Consider the following 22,809-nt stretch of genomic DNA (forward strand, 5'->3'; position numbering starts at 1 on the left):
TAAATTTAAAACAAATTAAAAATGCCAGTAAAGGAAAACATGTCATCTGCCTTTTCCAAACACTGCCTCAGCTGTTGTGGAACTGCAGGTGCTTTGTGCTGGACTGATCCACCTCTGTAAGCAGCCTCCTACCCCTGAAAGCTATGCCACTAGAATGGTCCCTAAGGCAGAGCTTCCTGCTGGCTGCAAGGGCAAGCCTTGATTCCCTTGGCCCCCAGGTGGGAAGCACTGCCTTAAAAGACAGGATAAACTGGGAGTTCCCTGGTAGCCTAGTGGTTAGGATTCTGGGCTTTCACTGCCATGGCCCAGGTTCAATCCCTGGTCAGGGAACTGAGATTCCCACAAGCTGCACAAAGACTCTATGCTTCCACTGCAGGGGGCGAGGGTTCGATCCCTGGTCAGGGAAGTTCCGCATGCCACACGGTGAGGCCAAAAACAAAGTGGGGGGCGGGGGGAGAGACAGGATAAACTAGACACCCCACCCACTTACCCATCCAAATAAAAAGTGGGAGGTGGCATATATTTTAGAATCACAAAGATCTAATTAGATGGTACCATCTATCCTACCTGGATGAGAAAGAACCATTTATGGCTGGTGTGATTCTAGTTGGCCAAACTCCAGAAAGAGTCCATGATCATCAGCACAAGAAAGGCAGGATTACTGTTTCAAGAGGGAAGGGATCAAAAGTTCTAGAGCAGCATGTATAGCAGGAGCCCCTCAAAAATTCATTCCTTCTACCTACCTACCTATCTATCTATCTGTCCATCCATCCATCCATCCAATGTCTACACTTTCCCATGAGAAGTCTATTTTCTGTCTGCCTGTAAATCTACCGAATAAAATTTGGATGACAGAAAGAATGTCATTCCTGCTGGAACATTAGTCCAGAGCATTTCGTTGAGGGCATTTTTGAAACTTGTAGGCTCTGGTGTGCTGCAGGCATTTAGTTGGCAGGGACCCAGGGATGCAGGCTATCCTGCAAGGACAGTCCTGCATTATGGAGAATCTTCCTACGTTTCATGTGCCCCTCTTCAACATTCAGAGACTGAATGAATGCCTTGCAATGGGCTGCGATTTCAAGAACTGAGATATTTTTGTGACACTTGGACTCCATCCTGTCACATATCTTAACACTGGGAATTACCATGACACACCTTTTATAAATAAGACCGAGGTCATTTGCAGGAACACAATCCTTCCTCATTTCCTCTGCCTCCTGGTGTGTAATGTTATCCCTACTTCAGTTATGTTATTTCCTTCTTTCTCTTATCATACACAAGGAAATCAAGTTTGTTATCATTGCTCACTGTTTTTTTTTTTTTCTGTATGTGGGCCTCTCACTGTTGTGGCCTCTCCCGTTGTGGAGCACAGGCTCCGGACGCGCAGGCTCAGTGGCCATGGCTCACCGGCCCAGCCGCTCCGTGGCATGTGGGATCTTCCCGGACTGGGGCACGAACCCGTGTCCTCTGCATTGGCAGGCGGACTCTCAACCACTGCGCCACCGGGGAAGCCCTCATTGCTCACTGTTATTGCAGGGTACACACATTCTCTGCTCTTTTCTTATTCTGTACTTCTCGTACACAATGGCTTCTGACTCTTCTTTGCTTAAATCCAAGCTTATTTATTATAAGTAGGTACAAGCATCTGATTGCTTCATAATATTTTCTAGTGTAGTGTTACACAAGCATTTGCACACTGAAATACATATTACTTTATTAGAAATTATTTTCTTTTTATTTCTCCTTTAATTATAGTTAAGCCATTATATTGATTTTTTTCAGTTATGTATATAGACAGGAGAATTTTTTTCGGAATATAACTCAGGATAATAAATTTATTTAATGTTTATTATAAAAAGGGGGCGTTGGGACCAACGGAGCTGAGAACCACAGTGTGGTCTCAGTGAAGCATAATCCTTGCCTAGCCAAGGGAACCACAATAGCTGGGAATTTTTGCATGTTACTTGCATGCAGTGAGTCTACGTCCCCATGAGCTGTTGTTATTACTCCCACTCCACATGTAGGGAAACAAGGTTCTGAGACACGAAATGGCTCTGCCAAGGTGAATAAGGGGCAGAGCCCGATCTGCTGCCAGGCAGCTTGGCGTGAAAGCCCATGAGAAAAGCCTGGACTTGCCTGGCTGAAAAAGACCTGAGTGCAGAAGACATGACAAACAGCAGCCTCTGGGGCTTCCCTGGTGGCGCAGTGGTTGGGAGTCCACCTGCCGATGCAGGGGACACAGGTTCGTGCCCCGGTCCGGGAGGATCCCACATGCCACGGAGTGGCTGGGCCCGTGAGCCATGGCTGCTGGGCCTGCGCGTCTGGAGCCTGTGCTCCACAACGGGAGAGGCCGCGGCAGTGAGAGGCCCGCGTACAGGAAAAAAAAAAAAAAAACAAACAGCAGGCTCTGTGCCAACTAGGGCCCCCCACATAGTGTTTCTAACATGTCTGAACTAGATGCCAATATTTAACACTTGGGAGACTTACATCAAAGTTTCTGGTTTCTCTTGAAAGATCAGAGGATCTGGGCACAGTGGAATCACATTTCTACATGGCAACGGAGGGAGATGGTTTATAAAAAATGGCTGCAATTATTTCACTCTCTGTATCTACACCCTTTGAATATGACTTTGAAGCTTCTCCCATCAAGAAGTGGGGGATACTTCTCCACCCCTTGAGTCTGGCACAGCATGCCAATTCCAAGCCGAGATCTCAAAAGGCAGAGCTGAGTCTGCTTGTATGTCCCAGATACATAAGAGAGCCCAGCCAACATCAGCAAAGCTGACCCGCAGTTGATCACAGACACATGAGGGTGTTCAGCCAGGACAAGAAGAATCATTTACTGAGCCCAGCTAAACCACTAACATGCCTAAGTGTGACCTAAATAAATGTTTGCTTTAAACATATTTTGGGGATGATTTATACTTTAAACCACTATATTTGGGTCAGTTTGTTATATAGCAAAAGCTACACAATACAGCAACAATCAGCCGAGGCTGGGTTGCATCTGCACTCTATACAGGGTCTCTTGGCTCTGGTTTGCCACAGTCTCCACTACTCCCTTTTGTCCCACATATGGCATCTTGCTTTCCTCATTGCTCACTCCTGTAGAAATGTATTTAGTGACCCTTGCAAAAGCCTAAGTTTGTAAGTTCCATGAAGGGATCAAAGGAAGCAAACGAGAAAATGAATGTGGGTTTTTTTGGAGGCTGGGAAGGGTTAGGACATGGGTACTTCAAAAGGAGGCTTCAGGGAGTAGAGGGGTAAGGATAAGATAAGGAAGAGGAGGAGAGGTAGCAGGAGGCTCCACATGAGATAATATCAGCTTCAAAGCCCTAAACCTACACTGTCTTTCTCTTGGGTATAAAGGAAATGTCTAAGTAAGATGAAATAACAATAATAACTTCTGTTCCTCCTACTCTACTCTGCTTTCCAGAGGATGACCTTCATCTATCTTCATTTGGTGAGCCTGTCCTTGGGAAGATATAAGTCTTTTCAAAACAGAAAAGAAGCAGAACAATTCACAGGCAAGGAAATACAAATACCTCTTAAATATATAGAAAGATATCAAGGGACTTCCTTGGCGGTCCAGTGGTTACGACTCCGTGCTTCCAATGCAGGGAACGTGGGTTCAATCCCTGGTCAGGGAACTAGGATCCCACATGCTGTGGGGCAACTGAGCCTATGTGTCACAACTAGAAAGGCCGAGTGCCGCAACGAGACAGCCTGCGTGCCACAACTACAGAGCCCACGCACTCTGGAGCCCTCGTGCCACAACTACAGAGCCCACGCACTCTGGAGCCCACCCGCCACAACCAGAGAGAAGCCCGTGTGCCGCAACGAAGAGCCGATACACTGCAACAAAAGATCCGGCGTGCCATAACTAAGACCCAACACAGCCAAAAAATAAATAAATATTAAAGAAAAGGATGATCAACTTTTTTTTTAACATCTTTATTGGAGTATAATTGCTTTACAATGGTGTGTTAGTTTCTGCTTTATAACAAAGTGAATCAGTTATACATATACATATGTTCCCATATCTCTTCCCTCTTGCATCTCCTGGAGATAAATGCACAATGAAACATTACTGAGATGCCATTTTTCACCTATCAGTGGTAAATACTCTAAAGTTTAACAACACACTGCTGGTAAGGCTGTGGAGAAACACCCTCATATGCTGCTCATGGGAATATCAATTGGTATAACCTTTACAGAGGGCAATTTTGCAATATTGCCAAAATTATCAATACATCATACTTCCTTTGACCTAGCAATTCCACATCTGGAAATTTAACTTACAGATATACTTGTACCTCAGTAAAATAACATGTTCGTGAATAATCACTGTAGCACTGCCTGTAATATGAAAAGAATAGAAACACCTAGAGTCTGTCATACAGAGTGAAGTAAGTCAGAAAGAGAAAGACAAATACCGTATGCTAACACATATATATGGAATTTAAGAAAAAAAAAATGTCATGAAGAACCTAGGGGTAAAACAGGAATAAAGACACAGACCTACTGAGAATGGACTTGAGGATATGGGGAGGGGGAAGGGTAAGCTGTGACAAAGCGAAAGAGAGGCATGGACATATATACACTACCAAACGTAAGGTAGATGGATGGTGGGGGGCAGCCGCATGGCGCAGGGAGATCGGCTCGGTGCTTTGTGGCCGCCTGGCGGGGTGGGGGGGAGGGGATGTGGGGGTGGATGTGTGTGTATGACTGATTCACTTTGTTATAGAGAAGAAACTAATAAAAAAAACTATAGCCATTAGTCACATGTGTTTTTAAATTTTTAAATGTAAATTCAATAAAATTCAATAAAATTAAAAAAAAAAAAGAATAGAAACAAACCAATGTCCATCAACAGAGACCAGTTAAATAAACTGCGGAACAGCCACAGAGTAGAAGAATACGTAGCCGTTCAAAGGATCATACATGTATATATTGAAATGGAAAGACCTCCAAGATATAATGTAAGTGAAAAAAAATTACAAACTTTCATTAAAAAGATGGGGAAAATAAGAGTATATATTTGTATTTGTTTGTATAGGCATAAAGGAACTCTGCTAAGATCCATAAGTAATTTAAAAGTGGTTACCTTAACTTTGTGGGTAGGAGCAGTAATTGGGTGGATAAAAGGACAGGGTTGGAAAGGTCTTTTTACTGTGTAAATTCAGATGTTTTAAAGATTTTGAAACATGCAACTGTTACCCGTTCAAAATTTTAATTTAAAAATATATTTTTTCTACATATCTCTACCTGGAGCTCCCACTCACTGGTACCAGTTCTGGGCTGTGAGGCCACCCAGAGCAGTTCTGATCCTTTTCCATGGGGCAAGACTCTAGCCATCTGTCGAGAGGTCTCCCCAGGTGATACAAACCTGTTTCCTGCCACTGCTGCTTACACCACATGGTTCCCACCATCTCACTGCCCTCCCTATGGTAGTCACGAGTGCTGTTCACCAAATGTTTCTGATTTTCCACCTCTGAACACATGGCTGGATGGCAGGCCCTGGCCTCCTGGTAGCTGGACGAAGCCATGTGATTAGCTCTGGCCCATGAATTTTGAGAAGCAATGAATATCACTTCTGGACTAGCAGCATTTAGTTACCAGTGTTAGAACCCCAGAGCACTTTTTTCCTTTGCCAAGTTACTGGCAATATTCCAGACAGTAGTTGCTGTCAGCTTGAGTCTCAACATGAAGAGCCCCAAGTTAACCTGCAGTGGAGCATAAGGAAGGTAGAAACCTTGTTGGTCGAAGCCACTGAAAGAGTTGGGAGCTGTTTGTCTCTGCAGCATAGCCTAGCCTAGTCTGACTGGGACACTCCTGAAGCAGTGTGAGCAGCACCAAGCAGGGGTGAGACTTTAACAGCCTCTGACCTCGGGGTCCATGAGGGTCATTATACTCACAGCACTGCCTCAATGGTGTCCTGGATCTCCCCTTGCAGCCGTGGCTCCTTCCGGTAGGTCTCCACCAGCAGCAAGGCCTGTTCATAGCTGGCACAGTACACTTTATAGACTTGCTCCAACTCCTCTTGGAATTCCAGGAATAAGTTGCCTGACAGAGAAAAGCAACAAGGAGTTCTCAAAAGCATGCCTGCATGTCCTCTTGCTTAGGACAGAGAGGCGGTGAGTGACACAGCTAAGCACTCCAGCTCTGGAGTGAGACTGCCAGGCTTAACCAGTGTTGTTGCCTTGGGCAAGTCACCTCATTTTCCTGAGCTTCTATTTTTTTCATCTCACTTTCAAAAGGCTGCTGCAGGATTAAGTAACAGAATGATGTAGAGCTCAGACTGGTGCGCTGCCTATATTTAATAAATGGTAGCTACAATTATAGCAATAATATTGATAATTCTCATATTTGGACAGTGCTTTATAGTTTACAAAACACACCCATATTGTATCTTTACAATTACTATGTGTGGCAAGTACAACTCCAAATGCTCTTTTTATAAAGTATCCCTACAGCACAGCATGGATAGTCACAAATGTGGGCTTTGGAGTCAGAGAGAAGTAAGGCCAGATCTCCAGCCAACCCTTTCCCAGTAGCGTAATCTAGGGCGAGTATTTGACCCCTCTAACCCTCCATATTTTCACCTATAGACTGGAATAAAAATAGTGCTCACCTCCAAATGTTCATTGCAAGGATTAAATCAAATAACGCATGTAAAGCACCTGACACAAACTTCATTCACCAAAAATTTACCAACTGCTTATTTATTGACTATGTGCCAGGCATTCTTCTAAGTTCTGTGAACAAAACAATGACCCTGACTCATGGGGCTGATATTCTAGTGGGGAAGACAGACCATAAATAAATATATTACATATGCCAGGGAGTGGTGAGTACCATAAATCTAAACAAAGCCAGATAAAGAGTTAGAGAGTGGTAGGAGATCTACCTAGGAAAGACCTCCATAAAGACATGGATGTTTATCAGAGACCAAAAGAACCCAGCCCTGCAGAAATAGACACAGATGTAGAGAACAAATGTATGGACACCAAGGGGGGAAAGTGGCGGGGGGGGGATGAATTGGGAGATTGGGATTGATGTATACACACTAATATGTATAAAATAGATAACTAATAAGAACCTGCTGTATAAAAAATAAATTAAATAAAATGCAAAAATTAAAAAAAAAGAACCCACATCTAGGAATGTCTGGGGGAAGAGCAGCACCAGGCTTAGGGAAGGACAAATGCAAAGACCTGAAGGCAAGTGAACACTTGACAGGTGGGTGACACAAGAAGGCAGGTGTGGCTGGAACACAATGAGCAAGGGCACAAAGTAGAGAAAATAAACAGGAAACTGAAGCCAGATCATGTAGGGCCTTAAAGTAAGTAAGGTGTAGTAAGGTGTTTGGATTTTATTCTTATGGTGGCAGAAAGCAAATGGAGGGTTTTGAGCAGGGGTGACATGATCTGGTTTCTGTTTGAAAAGGATCATTCCCATGCTCAATTTCAGCAGCACATACATTAAAGGTAGAATAACACAGGACAGATTAGCATGGCCCCTGCACGTGAATGACATGCAAATTTGTGATGTGTTCTATATTTTAAAATCAGAAACTTATGAGATTGATTATTTGTAAGGGGAGATGGAACAGGGTGGAAAGAACAGGGAATGGGTCAGGGTAGTAGGGATGAGAGGGAAGCAATGCTTCGCTGAATATACCTTTCTAAATAGCTCAGATCTTGGAACCATGGTAATGTTTCACATACTCCCAAAATAAATATATAGTTAAGACCAATCAGGATGTGGAGGGGGAACCCGAAATAGAATACAAACAATACGGAATGAACCTAATTCTATTACAAATGAATAACATAACCACACTGAAGGGTGTAGGAAGAAATTAACGTAAGTAACTATTTTTCACAAAGGCACAGGTTAGTAATGCTGATTATAACATAATAAAAAATATTTTATGTGTCTACTAACTTTGAACAAATAAGTAAATACACTGAAGATAATGGCAGCCATTTCTATCTGTCACAGAAAGATGCTACAAATGAGAAAAGGCGAAAGACTAGAAAGAACCCTGAGGTGCTGGACTGGAATTGGAGGTTATCAGTAGGAACTCACGGTTTTAAATATTTTAAATATATAAATACAGATGGATAGATACAGAAAGAAATGTAGATATGTGTACATGCACGTGTTGGTATATATACATATATTTCCTAACTCTGTCAGCTAAGAGGGCCTAGAAACAATGACACCCCAGGAGCAATGAGCACACCTAGATCTTAGAACCTGGTGTCTAAATACCATTCTCCAAAGGTAGGAACCAGCGCTCCTAGGAAAAAAGCTGATTCCAAGGATGAGGCAGGGAAAATACAAGATGAGCCTAGAAAATCTTGTGGGGTCAGAAAGTAAGAAAGTGCTCACAAATTGTTGGAGACATACTGAAAGAACACAGGTGCCAACTTGAAAGAGTTCCCTATGGCCAAAGCTGGTAAAATTTGAGCAAGAAAATGAATATTAATAGTACTGGATTCTGACTCATGGAATAAAGTAAATATTCATGAGTTTATACTTATATAAATAGTTGAATAAAAAAATGAATGGGTGAGGGACTTCCCTGGTGGCGCAGTGGTTAAGAATCCGCCTGCCAATGCAGGGGACACGGGTTAGATCCCTGGTCTGGGAAGATCCCACATGCCACAAAGCAACTAAGCCTGTGCACCACAACTACTGAGCCTGTGCTCTAGAGCCCACATGCCACAACTATTGAAGCCCGAGCGCCTAGAGCCCGTGCTCCGCAACAAGAGAAAGCCACCACAATGAGAAGCCCACACACCGCAACGAAGAGTCGCCCCCGCTCGCTGCAACTAGAGAAAGCCTGCATGCAGCAACGAAGACCCAATGCAGCCAAAAATAAATAAATAAATAAATAAAATTTATTAAAAAAAAAAAAAGAAATGAATGGGTGGGACTTCCCTGATGGTCCAGTAGTTAAGAATCTACCTTCCAGTGCAGGGGATGCGGGTTCAATCCTTGGTCAGGGAACGACGATCCCACATGTTGCGGGGCAATTAAGCCCGTGTGCCACAACTACAGAGCCTGTGTGCCACAACTAGAGAGAAGTCTGCCACAACAAAGAGCCCACACACGACAACAAAGACCCAGCATAGAAAAAAAAAAAAGCTGGCAAAATTTGAATAAGGTCTGTAGAGTTAATAGTATTGCACTGATGTTAATTTCCTCATTTTAATAATTGCACTATGGATATGTAAGATGTAAAAATTAGGGGAAGCTGGAAGAAGGGTATATAGGAGCTCTCTGTATTATTTTTGTAACTTTTCTATAAGTCTAAAATTATTTCAAGATAAAAAATGTAAAAAGAACCTTGAAGACATTATGCTAAATGAAATAAACCAGTTACAAAAACACATATACTATATGATTCCATTTATATGAGGTACCTAGAGTAGTCAAATTCAGAGAGACAGAGGGTAGAATAGTGGTCACCAGGGGCTGGTCATCAGTTTAGGATGAGGAAAAAGTTCTAGACATGAACAGTGGTGATGGTGGAACAACAATGTGACTGTACTTATTGTCACTAAACTATACACTTAAAAATAGTTAAAATGGGGCCTCCCTGGTGGCGCAGTGGTTGAGAGTCTGCCTGCCGATGCAGGGGTTACGGGTTCGTGCCCTGGTCCGGGAGGATCCCATATGCTGCGGAGCGGCTGGGCCCGTGAGCCATGGCCGCTGAGCTGGCGCATCTGGAGCCTGTGCTCCGCAACGGGAGAGGCCACAGCAGTGAGAGGCCCGTGTACCGCAAAAAAAAAAAAAAAAAAATAGTTAAAATGGTAAATTTTATATGTTATATATATTTTACTACAACAAAAAAAACTTTAAATAAAAGACTTTTTAAAACACTGCACACAGACTTCCCTGGTGGAGCAATGGTTAAGAATCCGCCTGCCAGTGCAGGGGACACGGGTTCAAGCCCTGGGCTGGGAAGACCCCACTTGCCACGGAGCTACGAAGCCCGTGCACCACAACTACTAAGCCGGCGCTCTAGAGCCCAAGAGTCACAACTACTGAACCCGTGTGCTACAACTACTGAAGCCCACGTTCCGGGGGCCTGTGCTCCACAACGAGAGAAGCCACCGCAATAAGAAGCCCGCACACCGCAACGAAGAGTAGCTCTCACTCACCGCAACTAGAGAAAGCCCGTGCGCAACGAAGACCCAAAGCAGCCAAAAATAAATAAATGAATAAATAAATTTATTTTAAAAAAAACCCTGCACGCTAATGTTATAACTGCTATATTCATAACTGCCAAAGCCTGGAAGCAACCAACTTGTCCTTCAGTAGGTGAATGGATAAATAAACTGCACTATATCCATACAACGGAGTATGATTCAGTGATAAAAATGAAATGAGATATCAAGCCAGGAAAAGACACGGAGAAACCTTAAATGTATATTACTAGATGAAAGAAGCAACTCAGAAAAGGCTACATACTGTATGATTCCAGCAATATGACATTCTGGAAAAGGCAAAGCTATGGAGACAGTAAAAAGAGCAGTGGTGGGCCTCCCTGGTGGCGCAGTGGTTGAGAGTCCGCCTGCCGATGCAGGGGATACGGGTTCGTGCCCCGGTCTGGGAGGATCCCATATGCCGCGGAGTGCCTGGGCCCGTGAGCCATGGCCGCTGGGCCTGCGCATCCGGAGCCTGTGCTCCGCAACGGGGGAGGCCACAACAGTGAGAGGCCCGCATACCGCAAAAAAAAAAAAAAAAAAAAAAAAAAAGAGCAGTGGTTTCCAGGGGTTGGGGTTGGGGGAGGGATGAAGAGGCAGAGCACAGAATATTTTTAGAGATGGGAAACTATGTCTGAAACTGTAATGGTGGCGTCGTACGTTATACATTACTCTAAACCCACAGAACTGAACAACAAACAGAGTGAACCCCAATGTACGCTATGGACTTTAGTCAATAATAATACATCAATATTCATTTGTCAGTTATAATAAATGTACCACACTAATGCAAGGTGTTAATAATAGGGGGAACTGTGTGTGGGGAGGTACATGGGAGCTTTCTGTACTTTCTACTTAATTTTCTTTTTTTTACAGATTTAATTTTATTTATTTTGGGCTGCATTGGGTCTTCATTGCTGCATGTGGGCTTTCTCTAGTTGTGGCGAGTGGGGGCTACTCTTCATTGTGGTGCACAGGCTTCTCATTGCAGTGGCTTCTCTTGTTGCTGAGCACGGGCTCTAGGCACACAGGTTTCAGCAGTTGTGGCACACAGGCTCAGTAGTTGTGACACATGGGCTTAGTTGCTCTGTGGCATGTGGGATCTTCCCAGACTAGGGATCGAACCCATGTCCCCTGAACTGGCAGGCAGATTCTTATCCACTGCATCACCAAGGAAGTCCCTGCTTATATTTTCTTTTTTTTTTTTTGCTTTTGTTTTGTTTTGTTTTTTGACCGTGCTATGCGCCTTATGGGATCCTAGCTCCCCAACCAGGGATCAAACCTGTGCCCCTGCAATGGAAGCGCAGAGTCCTAATCACTGGGAATTCCCTCTACTTAATTTTTCTGTAAATCTAAAAGTGCTCTAAAAAATAAAGTCTATTAGAGCTATACTATGCTGAGACTAAACCAGAAGTCAAAATGGAAATAGGAATAGCTAATAGTACCCGTGAAATACAACAGGCCCCGCCTTGAGACACATCAGATGGTACCTAGACCAGTGCCGTCCAGCTCTCAGCAAAGACTCCCACAGCAAGACTCCCACCCCAGGAACCAAACCCTCTCTCCAGTGCTGGTCAAGCCAATCCTCAGAGAGAACTCCCTCAGGAGAAGCCCCCAGAACAAGGGAGAACATGACCAGGAAAGATGATCCGAAATTGCAGCTAGGGAGAATGTGTATGATAGGGAGATCAGCCAGCTGCAGAGATGATCCCACTAAGAGATAGCTTGGGTGTAGCCCTGAAACCTAGGGCAGTTCCCACATTCTTCATTACTAGGGTGATTCTGCAGGAATGCAACTAATGCCAAAGAAAACTTACCATACCAGTACATGGCCAGAGGCAGAGGCACTTCAGTAACTGAAGGGTGGAGGAAGGCAAACTCCCCTAGAGCAGAGAGCAGAGCTGTCCAACAGGCAGGAATGCTTGGGGCACCAAAGACTTATTTCCTCTCCTCTTGTCCTTCTTAGTCACAGATTGGAAAGAAGTCACAGCAGCAAAGAGTTACTCCCAGTATCAAAACGGTACTCTACCTCTAGCTGGGAGAAAGGAGAAAGGGAGGCAGGAAGGCCAAGAGCTGGGGCTGTAGTCTGAAAGAGCTGTTCAGATCATGACTCAGCCTGGTCAAGCTGTGTGACCTTAGGAAAGTTAATTAACCTCTCTGAGTCTCAGGTTTTCCTCATAATAATCAACAAGTAACAGTGTCATGAGAATAAAAAGGGCTACTACATGTTAGGTACCCACAGTTATGGTTGGCACAGAAACGGGTACTATTTTCATGCAGAAGGCATGAAACTGAAGTTCAGAGACATGAAGGAGCTGTGGGTGGCAGAACCTTGTAAGTCAGACTCCAAAGCCCCTGCTCTAAACCACTCAACCTGCAAGCCACGGCCACAGATGGCTACTGGGCACCTGAAATATGGAGAATCCCAACTGAGATGTGCTGTCAGTGTAAAAGGCACCAGACTGCAAAGACCGTACCAAAAAAAAAGTAAAATGTATCATGAATAAGCTTTATATTGATTACATGTTGAAATATTATTTTGGATACATTGGGTTAAACGAGATATATCATTAAAATTAATTTTACCTGCTTTAGTTTTTTTAATGTAGCTACTCAAAAACTTTAAATTTGGCTCACACTACATTTCTTTTAGACAACACTGGACTACAGCATGATGCCTTCCCGTGACAGGACCCTGTGTGGGAACTCCTGTGAACATCTGCGTCGTGTTTGTAATCATTTGTAAGAACATGGAATCTGACTCACTTGGGAGGTTCATGCCCAAGGTCCAAAAATCTTTTAAAATGCTGGGGCTGGGACTTCCATGGTGGCACAGTGGTTAAGAATCCGCCTGCCAATGCAGGGGACACAGGTTCGAGCCCCAGTTCGGGAAGATCCCACATGCCACGGAGCAACAAAGCCTGTGCCCCACAACTACTGAGCCTGCGCTCTAGAGCCCGTGAGCCACAACTACTGAGCCCATGTGCCACAACTACTGAAGCCCGCATGCCTAGAGCCCATGCTCTACAACAAGAGAAGCCACAGCAATGAGAAGCCCACGGACCGCAACGAAGAGTAGCCCCCGCTCACTGCAACTAGAGAAAGCCCGCACGCAGCAATGAAGACCCAACGCAGCCAAATAAATAAATAAATAAATTTAAAATGCCATGGCTATGGAATTGGGAAAAGGGCCTTCCTTGCATAGCAGGGCCTGGGGGCTGAGAGGGGAATAGAGAGAACTGGTAGGAGCCAGCTCAGCCTTGATTAGGCACAAAGTTGAACCTAGGAGAAGAAAAGCTATGTGGATTCTTTGCACCTCTTTTTGGCTAACCACAAGGGGCAGAGGATGAGGAGGCTATTTTCTGTAGACTCAGTAAAGGCCAGGGAATAGGTTTGCCGAATTAGGGAGGGGGGGATACAAGATGCTCGGTTAAATTTGAATTTCAGATAAATAATGAAGAATATTTTAGTATAAGTATGTCCCAAATGTCCCGTGGGATATACTTATACTAAAACATTATTCATTGTTTATGTAAAATTCAAATATAATTGGGCATCCTGTATTTTATGTGGCAACTCCACCAGGGAAGTAGTGAAGGCAGGGAATGGAGATGTTACCAAGTACGCTCAGAAAACAAAGCAGCACCTTGACTCTTTGCAGGTCAAGCAGGAAGGCAGAGATGGATAAGTGAGGACCCTTAACAAGGAATTAGTGGACCCTAGAACCCATAGCAACAGAAGATGCTAAACTCAGAGTCCCCAGAGCCTTGGATTGTCTTCAACCTGAGGTTATAACAATTTCCACTCAAATAAGTGGTAATTATTAACAGAAATAAGGATAAAATGATAAAAGGTAAGAATATCTACCTAGATACTTAAAAAAAATCTTGTTCCTTAATTTTGCATTTAAATATTCCTCACATTGCTGTTTTAATGAAGAATCATAATTTCAGGAGAATAGTAAACACACTATACACAGGCTTCAATCCCACTCTCTACTGCATGGAAGCTGTTCAGTGCAGTAGTTGAGAGCACTGGCTCCAGAGGCCACCTGCCACAATGCACATCCTCCTGGCTCTGACACTAGCTGGATGACCTTAAGCAGGTTACTTCCTCTCTCTGTGTCTCAGTTTCTTCAACTGGGAAATGAGATGACAGCAACTACCATTCAGGGCTCTTGTGAGGATTAAATGAGTTAATACGTGTACATCAGAAGAGTGCTGGTCATTTAGTGAACACTCAGAAAGTTGGCTTTTTCAAAACGTGTATATTTGTTATTTTTAATCCCCACCATCATCATTCATGTCTAAGAAAAGGTAGAAGATTGGGGGTGTAAAGGCCAGCGTCACTTGGGTGGATGCCCCCACCTCATCCTGTTTTCTGCCTAACACCATTCACCCTTGTCCCCTGACTCCATTTGAAAACCCTTGACCACAGAAATTTTGTCAAGCAGATGAGAAGAGACTGCAGAAGACAGGGATGAGGTTTATACCCACTTGTCCCTCCTTCTTTACGTCTGGTCATCCTAACCATTTCACAATCAGGAGTCTACCTTCATCTCTCACCTAGGTGGAGGTAAAGCCACCAGCTGGTCTCGCTACTTCCACTCTTGCTACCCTCTAACAATCCATTGTCCACAGCTACCAAGGGGATCTTTGAAAAACAAATCTGATATCACTTCCCTGCTCAAAACTGTCCAACGGGGCTTCCCTGGTGGCACAGTGGTTGAGAGTCCGCCTGCCGATGCAGGGGACACGGGTTCGTGCCCCGGTCCGGGAAGATCCCACATGCCGCGGAGCAGCTGGGCCCGTGAGCCATGGCCGCTGAGCCTGTGCGTCCGGAGCCTGTGCTCCGCAAAGGGAGAGGCCACAACAGTGAGAGGCCCGCGTACCGCAAAAAAAAAAAAAAAAAAAAAAAAAAAAGAAAAGAAAACTGTCCAGTGACTTCTCATCACATGTAGAATAAAATCCACACTACTTACCAAGACCTAGAATGCCCTGCAGGATCTGGTCCTTCTCTGCCTCTGCTATCTTATCTCCTAATACTCTCCCCTCACTCATTCCCCTAGAGCTACACCAGGCTTCTTTCTGCCTGTCCTTCAAAAATCCCAGGCTCATCCCTGCCTCAGGGCCTTTGCAGAGCTCTTCTCTCTACTCTCCCGCCAGATCTTCTCATAGCTGGCTCCTCCCTAACAGCTCTCAGTTCAAGTGTCTTCTCCTCAGGAGACCTTCTCTTTTCTCAAACGTTACTAAAATTGTCATTCTTTAAATTACAAATTACTACTTAAAATTCTCCTGTTTATCTGTGTGTCATCTGTCTCTCTCGCTAACTTGTTAACCCATGAGAACAGAAGATTGGACCCTCTGGTTGATGCTGTGACCCCAGCACACAGCACAGTGACTGGCACACTGCAGGGGCTCAGTAAGTAACTGTTGAATGAATGAATGTGAAAGAATCCCAGAAGAAAGTCTCAGCCACTCCACTAACCAATTTTGTGTCCATTAGGATGTCCTCCCTGTCTCTAGGCCTCAGTCTCTTCATCTGTAGTGACAGGGTTGGACTGGATATTATTTGAGAGTCCTGCCAGCTCTGACATGCTATATTTCAGGGATCCCCAAAACAGCCTCTCACTGACCTGCATTTCCCTGGAATGCTGGAGAAAATACAGCAATGATCACATGCCAAGACCAATTCCTCAGGAATCTCAGGCTGCTAACTGCCTGGTGTTTTGCTTACCGATCAGCTGCACTTGTTCCTCTTCCCTGGCGGCTGTCTCCTGCAGATCATGAAGCAATTTGCTGTTCACCTTGATGATATCATCGATATTTGAGAACAGGACATCCAGATCTCCCTGCGGCAGCTGGAAGGAACAAAGGCACCATGGGGGGTCGCTTAGGAGTTCAGTAGAGTGACTTTTTTTTGTAGGCTTTGGACAGTAGTCCAGAATGGTCACATCATTGGGGTTCCATCACTCTTGGGAAGACTGTCCCAGTGGAATGTTTGCAAGGACTTTGAAATTTTATAATTAGGTATTTTCATTACTCTACAAGAAGAGAGAGAGAGACGAAGTGCTCAGCATGAAAGGAAAGCTGAACTGTATTATCCTAGGTCTGCTGCCAACTATAATTTTTCTTCTCTCATTTTCCCCATCTGTCATATAAGTGTGGGAAGTTGGACTTCTTTCCAGCTCTGACATGCTTGGCACCTACCACCATTACCTTGAGATATATTCTGAACTCCAGCCCCTATGAACTAAGCTATCCCACTGTTTAAAAGGATGCAGGACATCTGTATATGTGCATGAACATATATAGGATATATATAGAGATAGATGTCCTGGATGCACAATCAAGTGGGAAAAGCTAACTGTAGAAAAATAGAGTATGCTCTTATTTTTGCTAAAATAAGTAACAGGGAATTCCCTGGCAGTCCAGCAGTTAAGACTTGGGCTGTCTTAACCCCAACAGTGCTGTGGACCCAGGTTCGATCCCTGGTCAGGGAACTAAGATCCCACAAGCCATCTGGTGCAGCCAAAAACAAAAACAAAAAATAAAATAAGTAACAATCTATATTTGTTTGTTCAATGCCTACAGAGAAAAATCCCAATTTCTAGAGGGTGAAATATGAGAGGGCTTTCACCTTCTACATTATCTATTTGATTATTTCATTCATTCAATAAACACTAGTTGAAGTCCACTGTTTATGTGTCAAGAACTGGGATACATTGAACTAAACAGCCTTTACTCTTATGGACCTTACATGCTACGGGATGCTTGACATTTTAGAGAGACAGCCTGTGTTATTTCTGAAATCAGGGGGGGGAAAAGATGTAAAAAATTAACACTAAAATAGAAACCCATCACAATGATAACTTTTCCATGTTACCACCCTCCAAATGAGACAATTAGAAATAGGTCACTTAAAAGAATCTGTTCTGGGCTTCTCTGGTGGTGCAGTGGTTGAGAGTCTGCCTGCCATTGCAGGGGATACGGGTTCGTGCCCCGGTCCGGGAAGATCCCACATGCCGTGGGGCAGCTGGGCCCGTGAGCCATGGCTGCTGAGCCTGCGCATCTGGAGCCTGTGCTCCGCAACAGGAGAGACCACAGCAGTGAGAGGCCCGCGTACCGCAAAAAAAAAAAAAAAAAAAAAAAAAAGAATCTGTTCTAAACTTAATAAAGGGCTATTTTATCCATTAGTTCACTTAATTCTCTGAGGTAATTATTCTCTGCCCATTTAGCAGATGAATATACTAAGGCTCCAAGGTGTTAAAAGCCTTGCTGAAGGTTGCAGGGCCAGTAAGTGGAAGTACCAGGGTTTACGTCTAGGTGACTTCACATCCACCACACTTCCCCCTCCATCAGGCCTGTGCCAGGAACAGATGTGAGGTTTCAGGAGCTGGGACTCACATTTGCCCCTATAAAGACAGGCTGAGTGTGGCCCCACCCAGGTACCTGCTGCAGGTGGCTCCTAATGTCCGAGGCACAGAGCTGGAGCACGTGCAAGTAGGAGACCTCGGTGTCGATGAGTTCCCTGACGGCCAGACTCTGATGCAGCAAGGATCTCTCCTCAGGGACCCGACCTTCCCCGTCTGGACTCCCTGTCCTAGAGGACAGCTCATCATCCCCATGATCAGTCATGTCAGCAGGTTCTGGGAAAGACAAACACATCCGGACTCACTTCTGGGAGCTCTATTGGGACATGCTGTCTCTAATCCAAAGACAACTATTCATCAGATGGCCTAAAAACATCTTTAGCTGCCTACAGAGTCAAGGTGAACTGCATATAAGCATTTGTGGGCAGTATCTGAACAATCTTAAAAGGTAGAGTGCAGCTCAGATAATTGTTGACATTTTAAATTCATTTCCCAGGATTCAGACAATGTGCTTGCCTGGCTTTTCTTCTATTTTCCCCCCAGCTCTTGACCTAGATTTCTTTATCTGGTTCAGCTGAGTCTCTCTCACCCTCCTTCTCCCAGCAGTTCCCTCTTCTCTACCCACTACTACCCCATTCAGGCCATACTACCTATCGCCTGGACTATTTCCACCGCCTCCAGGATCGGTTTTTCAAATCCACACCCCTCTCCCACCTGCTGCCACCCACATCCATTCATCCTGGATATGCTTCCAGTTTAAACTTCCTGAAACAAAGCTTATGATCCTGGTATTCTCTGCTGTGAGACTGTAATAGCTATCTGCTGCTCTGTGGTCTACCTCTGACTTCGTTTTCCTCTTCCCTGACACACACCAGTGAAAGAAAGTTATGTGCTTTTCTCCATACCTGCATGGTCATTTCCTGCCTCCATGCTTTTGCACCTGCTGTGACCCTTCCCATGTCCCTATGCTCTGACATTCATCTCTAAGGCCTTTCCTGATCCCCCCAGCCAGATGTACTTTTCTCCTTTATCTCTAAGTTTAAAAAGTACAAATGGCAATACTGTGGACAAAAAAAATCTCCCTACTACAGAACACCTAGAAATGCTAGATCAGCTATAACAAACTTCCTTTTCACTGCATGGCAAGGTTTGCAAGAAAGTAAAGGAGGGACTTTCCTGGTGGTGCAGTGGTTAAGAATCCGCCTGCCAATGCAGGGGACGTGGGTTCGAGCCCTGGTCTGGGAAGATCCCACATGCCGCGGAGCAACTAAGCCTGTGCGCCACAACTACTGAGCCTGTGCTCTAGAGCACACGAGCCACAACTACTGAAGCCCGCGCACCTAGAGCCTGTGCTCCACAACAAGAGAAGCCACCACAATGAGAAGCCTGTGCACTGCAACGAAGAGTAGCCCCCACTCGCCGCAACTAGAGAAAGCCTGCGTGCAGCAACAAAGACCCAACGCAGCCAAAAATAAATGAATTAAAAAAGAAAGTAAAGGAAATCAGCAGGGATCCACAAACAGGGAACTGAAAACCAGATCAGAAGCAGCTAAGCTGATGCAGCTGTAGCCAAAGTGGACAGGATGGGCAGGGAAGAGGGCACTGCCCAGCTCTGTGATCCAGAGACTTGGGCATCAGTGCCCAGGCAGAATCAGGAAGTAAGCTCCTCTCCAGAACTGGGATCCCTCAAGCATGCCAGTGAAATGGTGGATTAGAAAAAAAAGTCTCCCTACCCACACAGAAGATGATAAAGATGTTTCTGCATCTTGGCTTGGGTCCTGAGTAAAGGAAAAAGTCCTTTCTGAAAATTCATAACAACAGGCCTGCTTTCACTGGGTTGTAGGTTCAAATGTATACTACACATGTGGTCCAAGGAGCTCAATGCTGATAAATAAACAAAAAAACAAGTCCTGGAATAGTGCTACTATGAGTACCCACAGAAAAAATAAAATGTCTCCAGGAGGACACATCCTTAACCTAGGCCATATGGTACTCCAAGAGATAACCCTGTCCTGAAGATGAGCTTAAAATCCAAAATTAGAAGAACTCCAGTGTAAGTGAGCATCATCAGAGACAACAAAGAACAGGATTAGACCCCAAGAACATCATATAATCAAACTATCAAATAGAAACTATAAAATAAGCAGGAAAAGAAAAGATGTACAAAAAATAAAGACCGGTATGATTTTTTAAAGCACCAAGCACGGCTTCCATGGTGGCGCAGTGGTTGAGAGTCCGCCTGCCGATGCAGGGGACACGGGTTCGTGCCCCGGTCCAGGAAGATCCCACATGCCGCAGAGCAGCTAGGCCCATGAGCCATGGCTGCTGAGCCTGCGTGTCTGGAGCCTGTGCTCCGCAACAGGAGAGGCCACAACAGTGAGAGGCCGGCATACCGCCAAAAAAAAAAAAAAAAAAAAAAAGCACCAAGCAGAACTTACAGAAATTAAAAACTTAGTCTTTGACATTAAAAACTAAATGGACAGTTTAAACACTTAGGAAAGAGAAATAGTAAAGGGGCAGATAGATCCAAAGAAATGATCCAGACTGCTAAAAAGAAAGAGAAAATCATGGAAAATATGAAAGAGAGTTAAGGGATCTGGATATTGAAATAAGAAGATCATGTACCAAATCTGTGTTCCAGAAGACAAGAATAAACAGAGTGAGAAGAGGCAATATATGAAGAGATGAGACTCATAATTGTCCAGAATTTATAAAAGATATTAATTCTTAGGTCTAGGAAGTACAAGTCCCAAGCAGGATAAGTTTTTTTAAAAAATCACATCTAAACACACTGAGAGGAAATTTCAGAACCTTGAAGTCCTGGAGAATTTACCTTATAGTTTCCTTGTCAGGAAATTATGTTCCACTAAAATAAAGAAATAAATCACAACACAAGATACAGGGAACTGGTGATCTAATATATGAGAGGGGCTGAGGAAATCTCTAGGATAGGTGAAAGGAAATTCTAAGTTTGACTGTTGGTGACAGACAGACAGCAAACAATCTGGGCTAGAGTATTAGAATGTCTTGAGAACAAATTTATTAATCAGTAGAGAATATGGTCCTTATGTAGGCATAATTACACAGACGGGGACTTCCCTGGTGGTCCAGTAGGTAAGACTCCGCACTCCCAAGGCAGGGGGCCCGGGTTCGATCCCTGGTCGGGAACTAGATCCCGCATACATGCTGTAACTGAGAGTCCGCATGCTGCAACTAAGAAGTCAGCATGCTGCAACTAAGAAGTCAGCATGCCACAACTAAGAAGCCTGCATGCTGCAACTAAAGATCCTGCATGCCATAACTAAGACCCGGCACAGCCTAAATAAATAAATATTCTTTTAAAAAATTACACAGATAAGACATACGAAACTAAGAAACAAACCAACAAATAAAAACAATTGTTATAACAATTTTTATAACAAAATATTGTACAGAAAAGATAAAATTATGTGTCACTACCCAATTCAGTTATAAATAGAATCTACACAAGTAATAATACAAGTGATCTAATTCATATTATGTACCAAGAGGACAGGGTGATGGAGAGGGAGAAAAAATGAGCTAAAGCCTCATCATCCATAGTGGAAATCAAAGAACAATGTCTAAATTGAAAGCTCAAGAAAGAGTAGTATATGTGTGTTATAAAACAATCAGCTAAAAACAACAGAAGGAATTGCCTGGTAGTGGCTGGAGCAGGAAACAGAAGAGGACAGGCTGCTTTTCATAACAAACGTTGCAGAATCACCTCTTTCTTATCACAAATGTAGAACTATCCATCTCTTCATATTACAGCTTTGAAGTGAACTAAAAACTAAATGTAAGAAAAAGTGAGAATTCCTCAATTTTGCTGGAGATCAATATTCAAAAATAAATCATATTCCTGTGTATACCAACAATTTTTAAGAGTGCAATTTAAGGAAAAATAGCAGCATAATAAAAAGATTTAATAATAACACATAATATTTATTCCTTCCAAAATATCTTAATTTAACAAAAGATGGGGAGTTCCCTGGTGGCCTAGTCATTAGGATTCGAGGCTTTCACTGCCGTGGCCCACATTCAATCTCTAGTTGGGGAACTGAGGTCTCACAAGCTACGCATCCAAAAAAAAAAAAGATGTACAAGATCTTTATGAAGAAAATTATAAACCTTTATCTAAATATATTTAAGAACTAGTTGGGAATTCCCTGGAAGTCCAGTGGCTAGGACTCTGAGCTTCCACTGCAGGGGGCCTAGGTCTGATCCCTGGTCAGGAACTAAGATCCCACAAGCCACACAGCACAGCCTGAAAAAATAAAAACAAAACCACAAAAAAGAACTAGTTACAAGTAGAGATATACTATGTTCATGGATAGGAAAAGTTAATATCATAAAGATGAAAATTGACCCAAACTGATTCAATACAATTTCAATAAAACTCCTGATAGGGTTTGGGGGTTTGGGTTTTTTTTTAGTAGAACATAATACAATGATTCTAAAATATATATGGACAAAAAGGCTCAGAATGACTAAGGCAATTCTGAAGAACAAGGTGAGGGGACCTGTCCTACCAAATATCTAGATACATTTGAAAGTCATAATAATTTAAAAGTGTCATATTGACACAGGGGCAAACAGATCAGTAGAATAGATTAGAGAGCCCAGAAGCAGACCACAGTAAATATGGAAACTTGATATATGACATACGTGTCATTATAAGTCACTGGGAAAAGGACGGTCCATGAGATAACTGGCCTCCTCTATAAAAAATAAATAAACAAATGCAATCCCACAGCACACACCAAATAAACTCTAGATGGATTAAAGACCTAAATGTTAAATGTGAAACTCTAAATTCTTAGAAGAAAATGGGAAAATATTTTTAAACTCTCTAGATAAGAAGGATTTTTTTCAACAAGACATAAAATGTACAAACCCCAAAAGAAAAAATTGATAAATCTGACTACAGTAATATTGGAATGCTCTGTTCATAAACAATTCTAAAATAAAAAGGAAAAGAGGGGCCTTAGATCAGAAGATATTTGTAGTGAATACAACTGACAAAAGTTTAATACCTAGACTATATAAAGAACTTCTATGAATCATTAAACCAAGGCAATCTGTAAGAAAAATAGATAAAGGATATGGTTGCAAATACAGTGTTTGAGTTCATTTAGTGTCAATTTTAACCTCCTCCTATGAGATCTTGCTGTAATGCTGAAACTGGAGAGCTAA

General features: G+C 43.4%; 1 protein-coding gene across 3 annotated transcripts in view; it reads right to left on the reverse strand.

Moving 5' to 3' along the window:
- Nucleotides 1-22,809, reverse strand: part of ARHGEF37 (Rho guanine nucleotide exchange factor 37) — a 65,107-nt gene that overhangs the window by 29,109 nt on the left and 13,189 nt on the right. For all 3 annotated transcript variants that reach the window (XM_082620587.1, XM_082620586.1, XM_082620585.1), the window contains exons 2-4: nt 17,675-17,871; nt 15,960-16,083; nt 5,919-6,066 (exon numbers count right to left, since the gene is read on the reverse strand). In XM_082620587.1, coding sequence (XP_082476713.1) covers nt 5,919-6,066; nt 15,960-16,083; nt 17,675-17,871 — 469 coding nt within the window. The remainder of the gene's footprint in view (nt 1-5,918; nt 6,067-15,959; nt 16,084-17,674; nt 17,872-22,809) is intronic.

The sequence above is a fragment of the Mesoplodon mirus genome (genome assembly GCF_964341445.2).
Source record: "Mesoplodon mirus genome assembly, chromosome: 5".
NCBI classification, from domain to species: Eukaryota; Metazoa; Chordata; class Mammalia; order Artiodactyla; family Ziphiidae; genus Mesoplodon; species Mesoplodon mirus.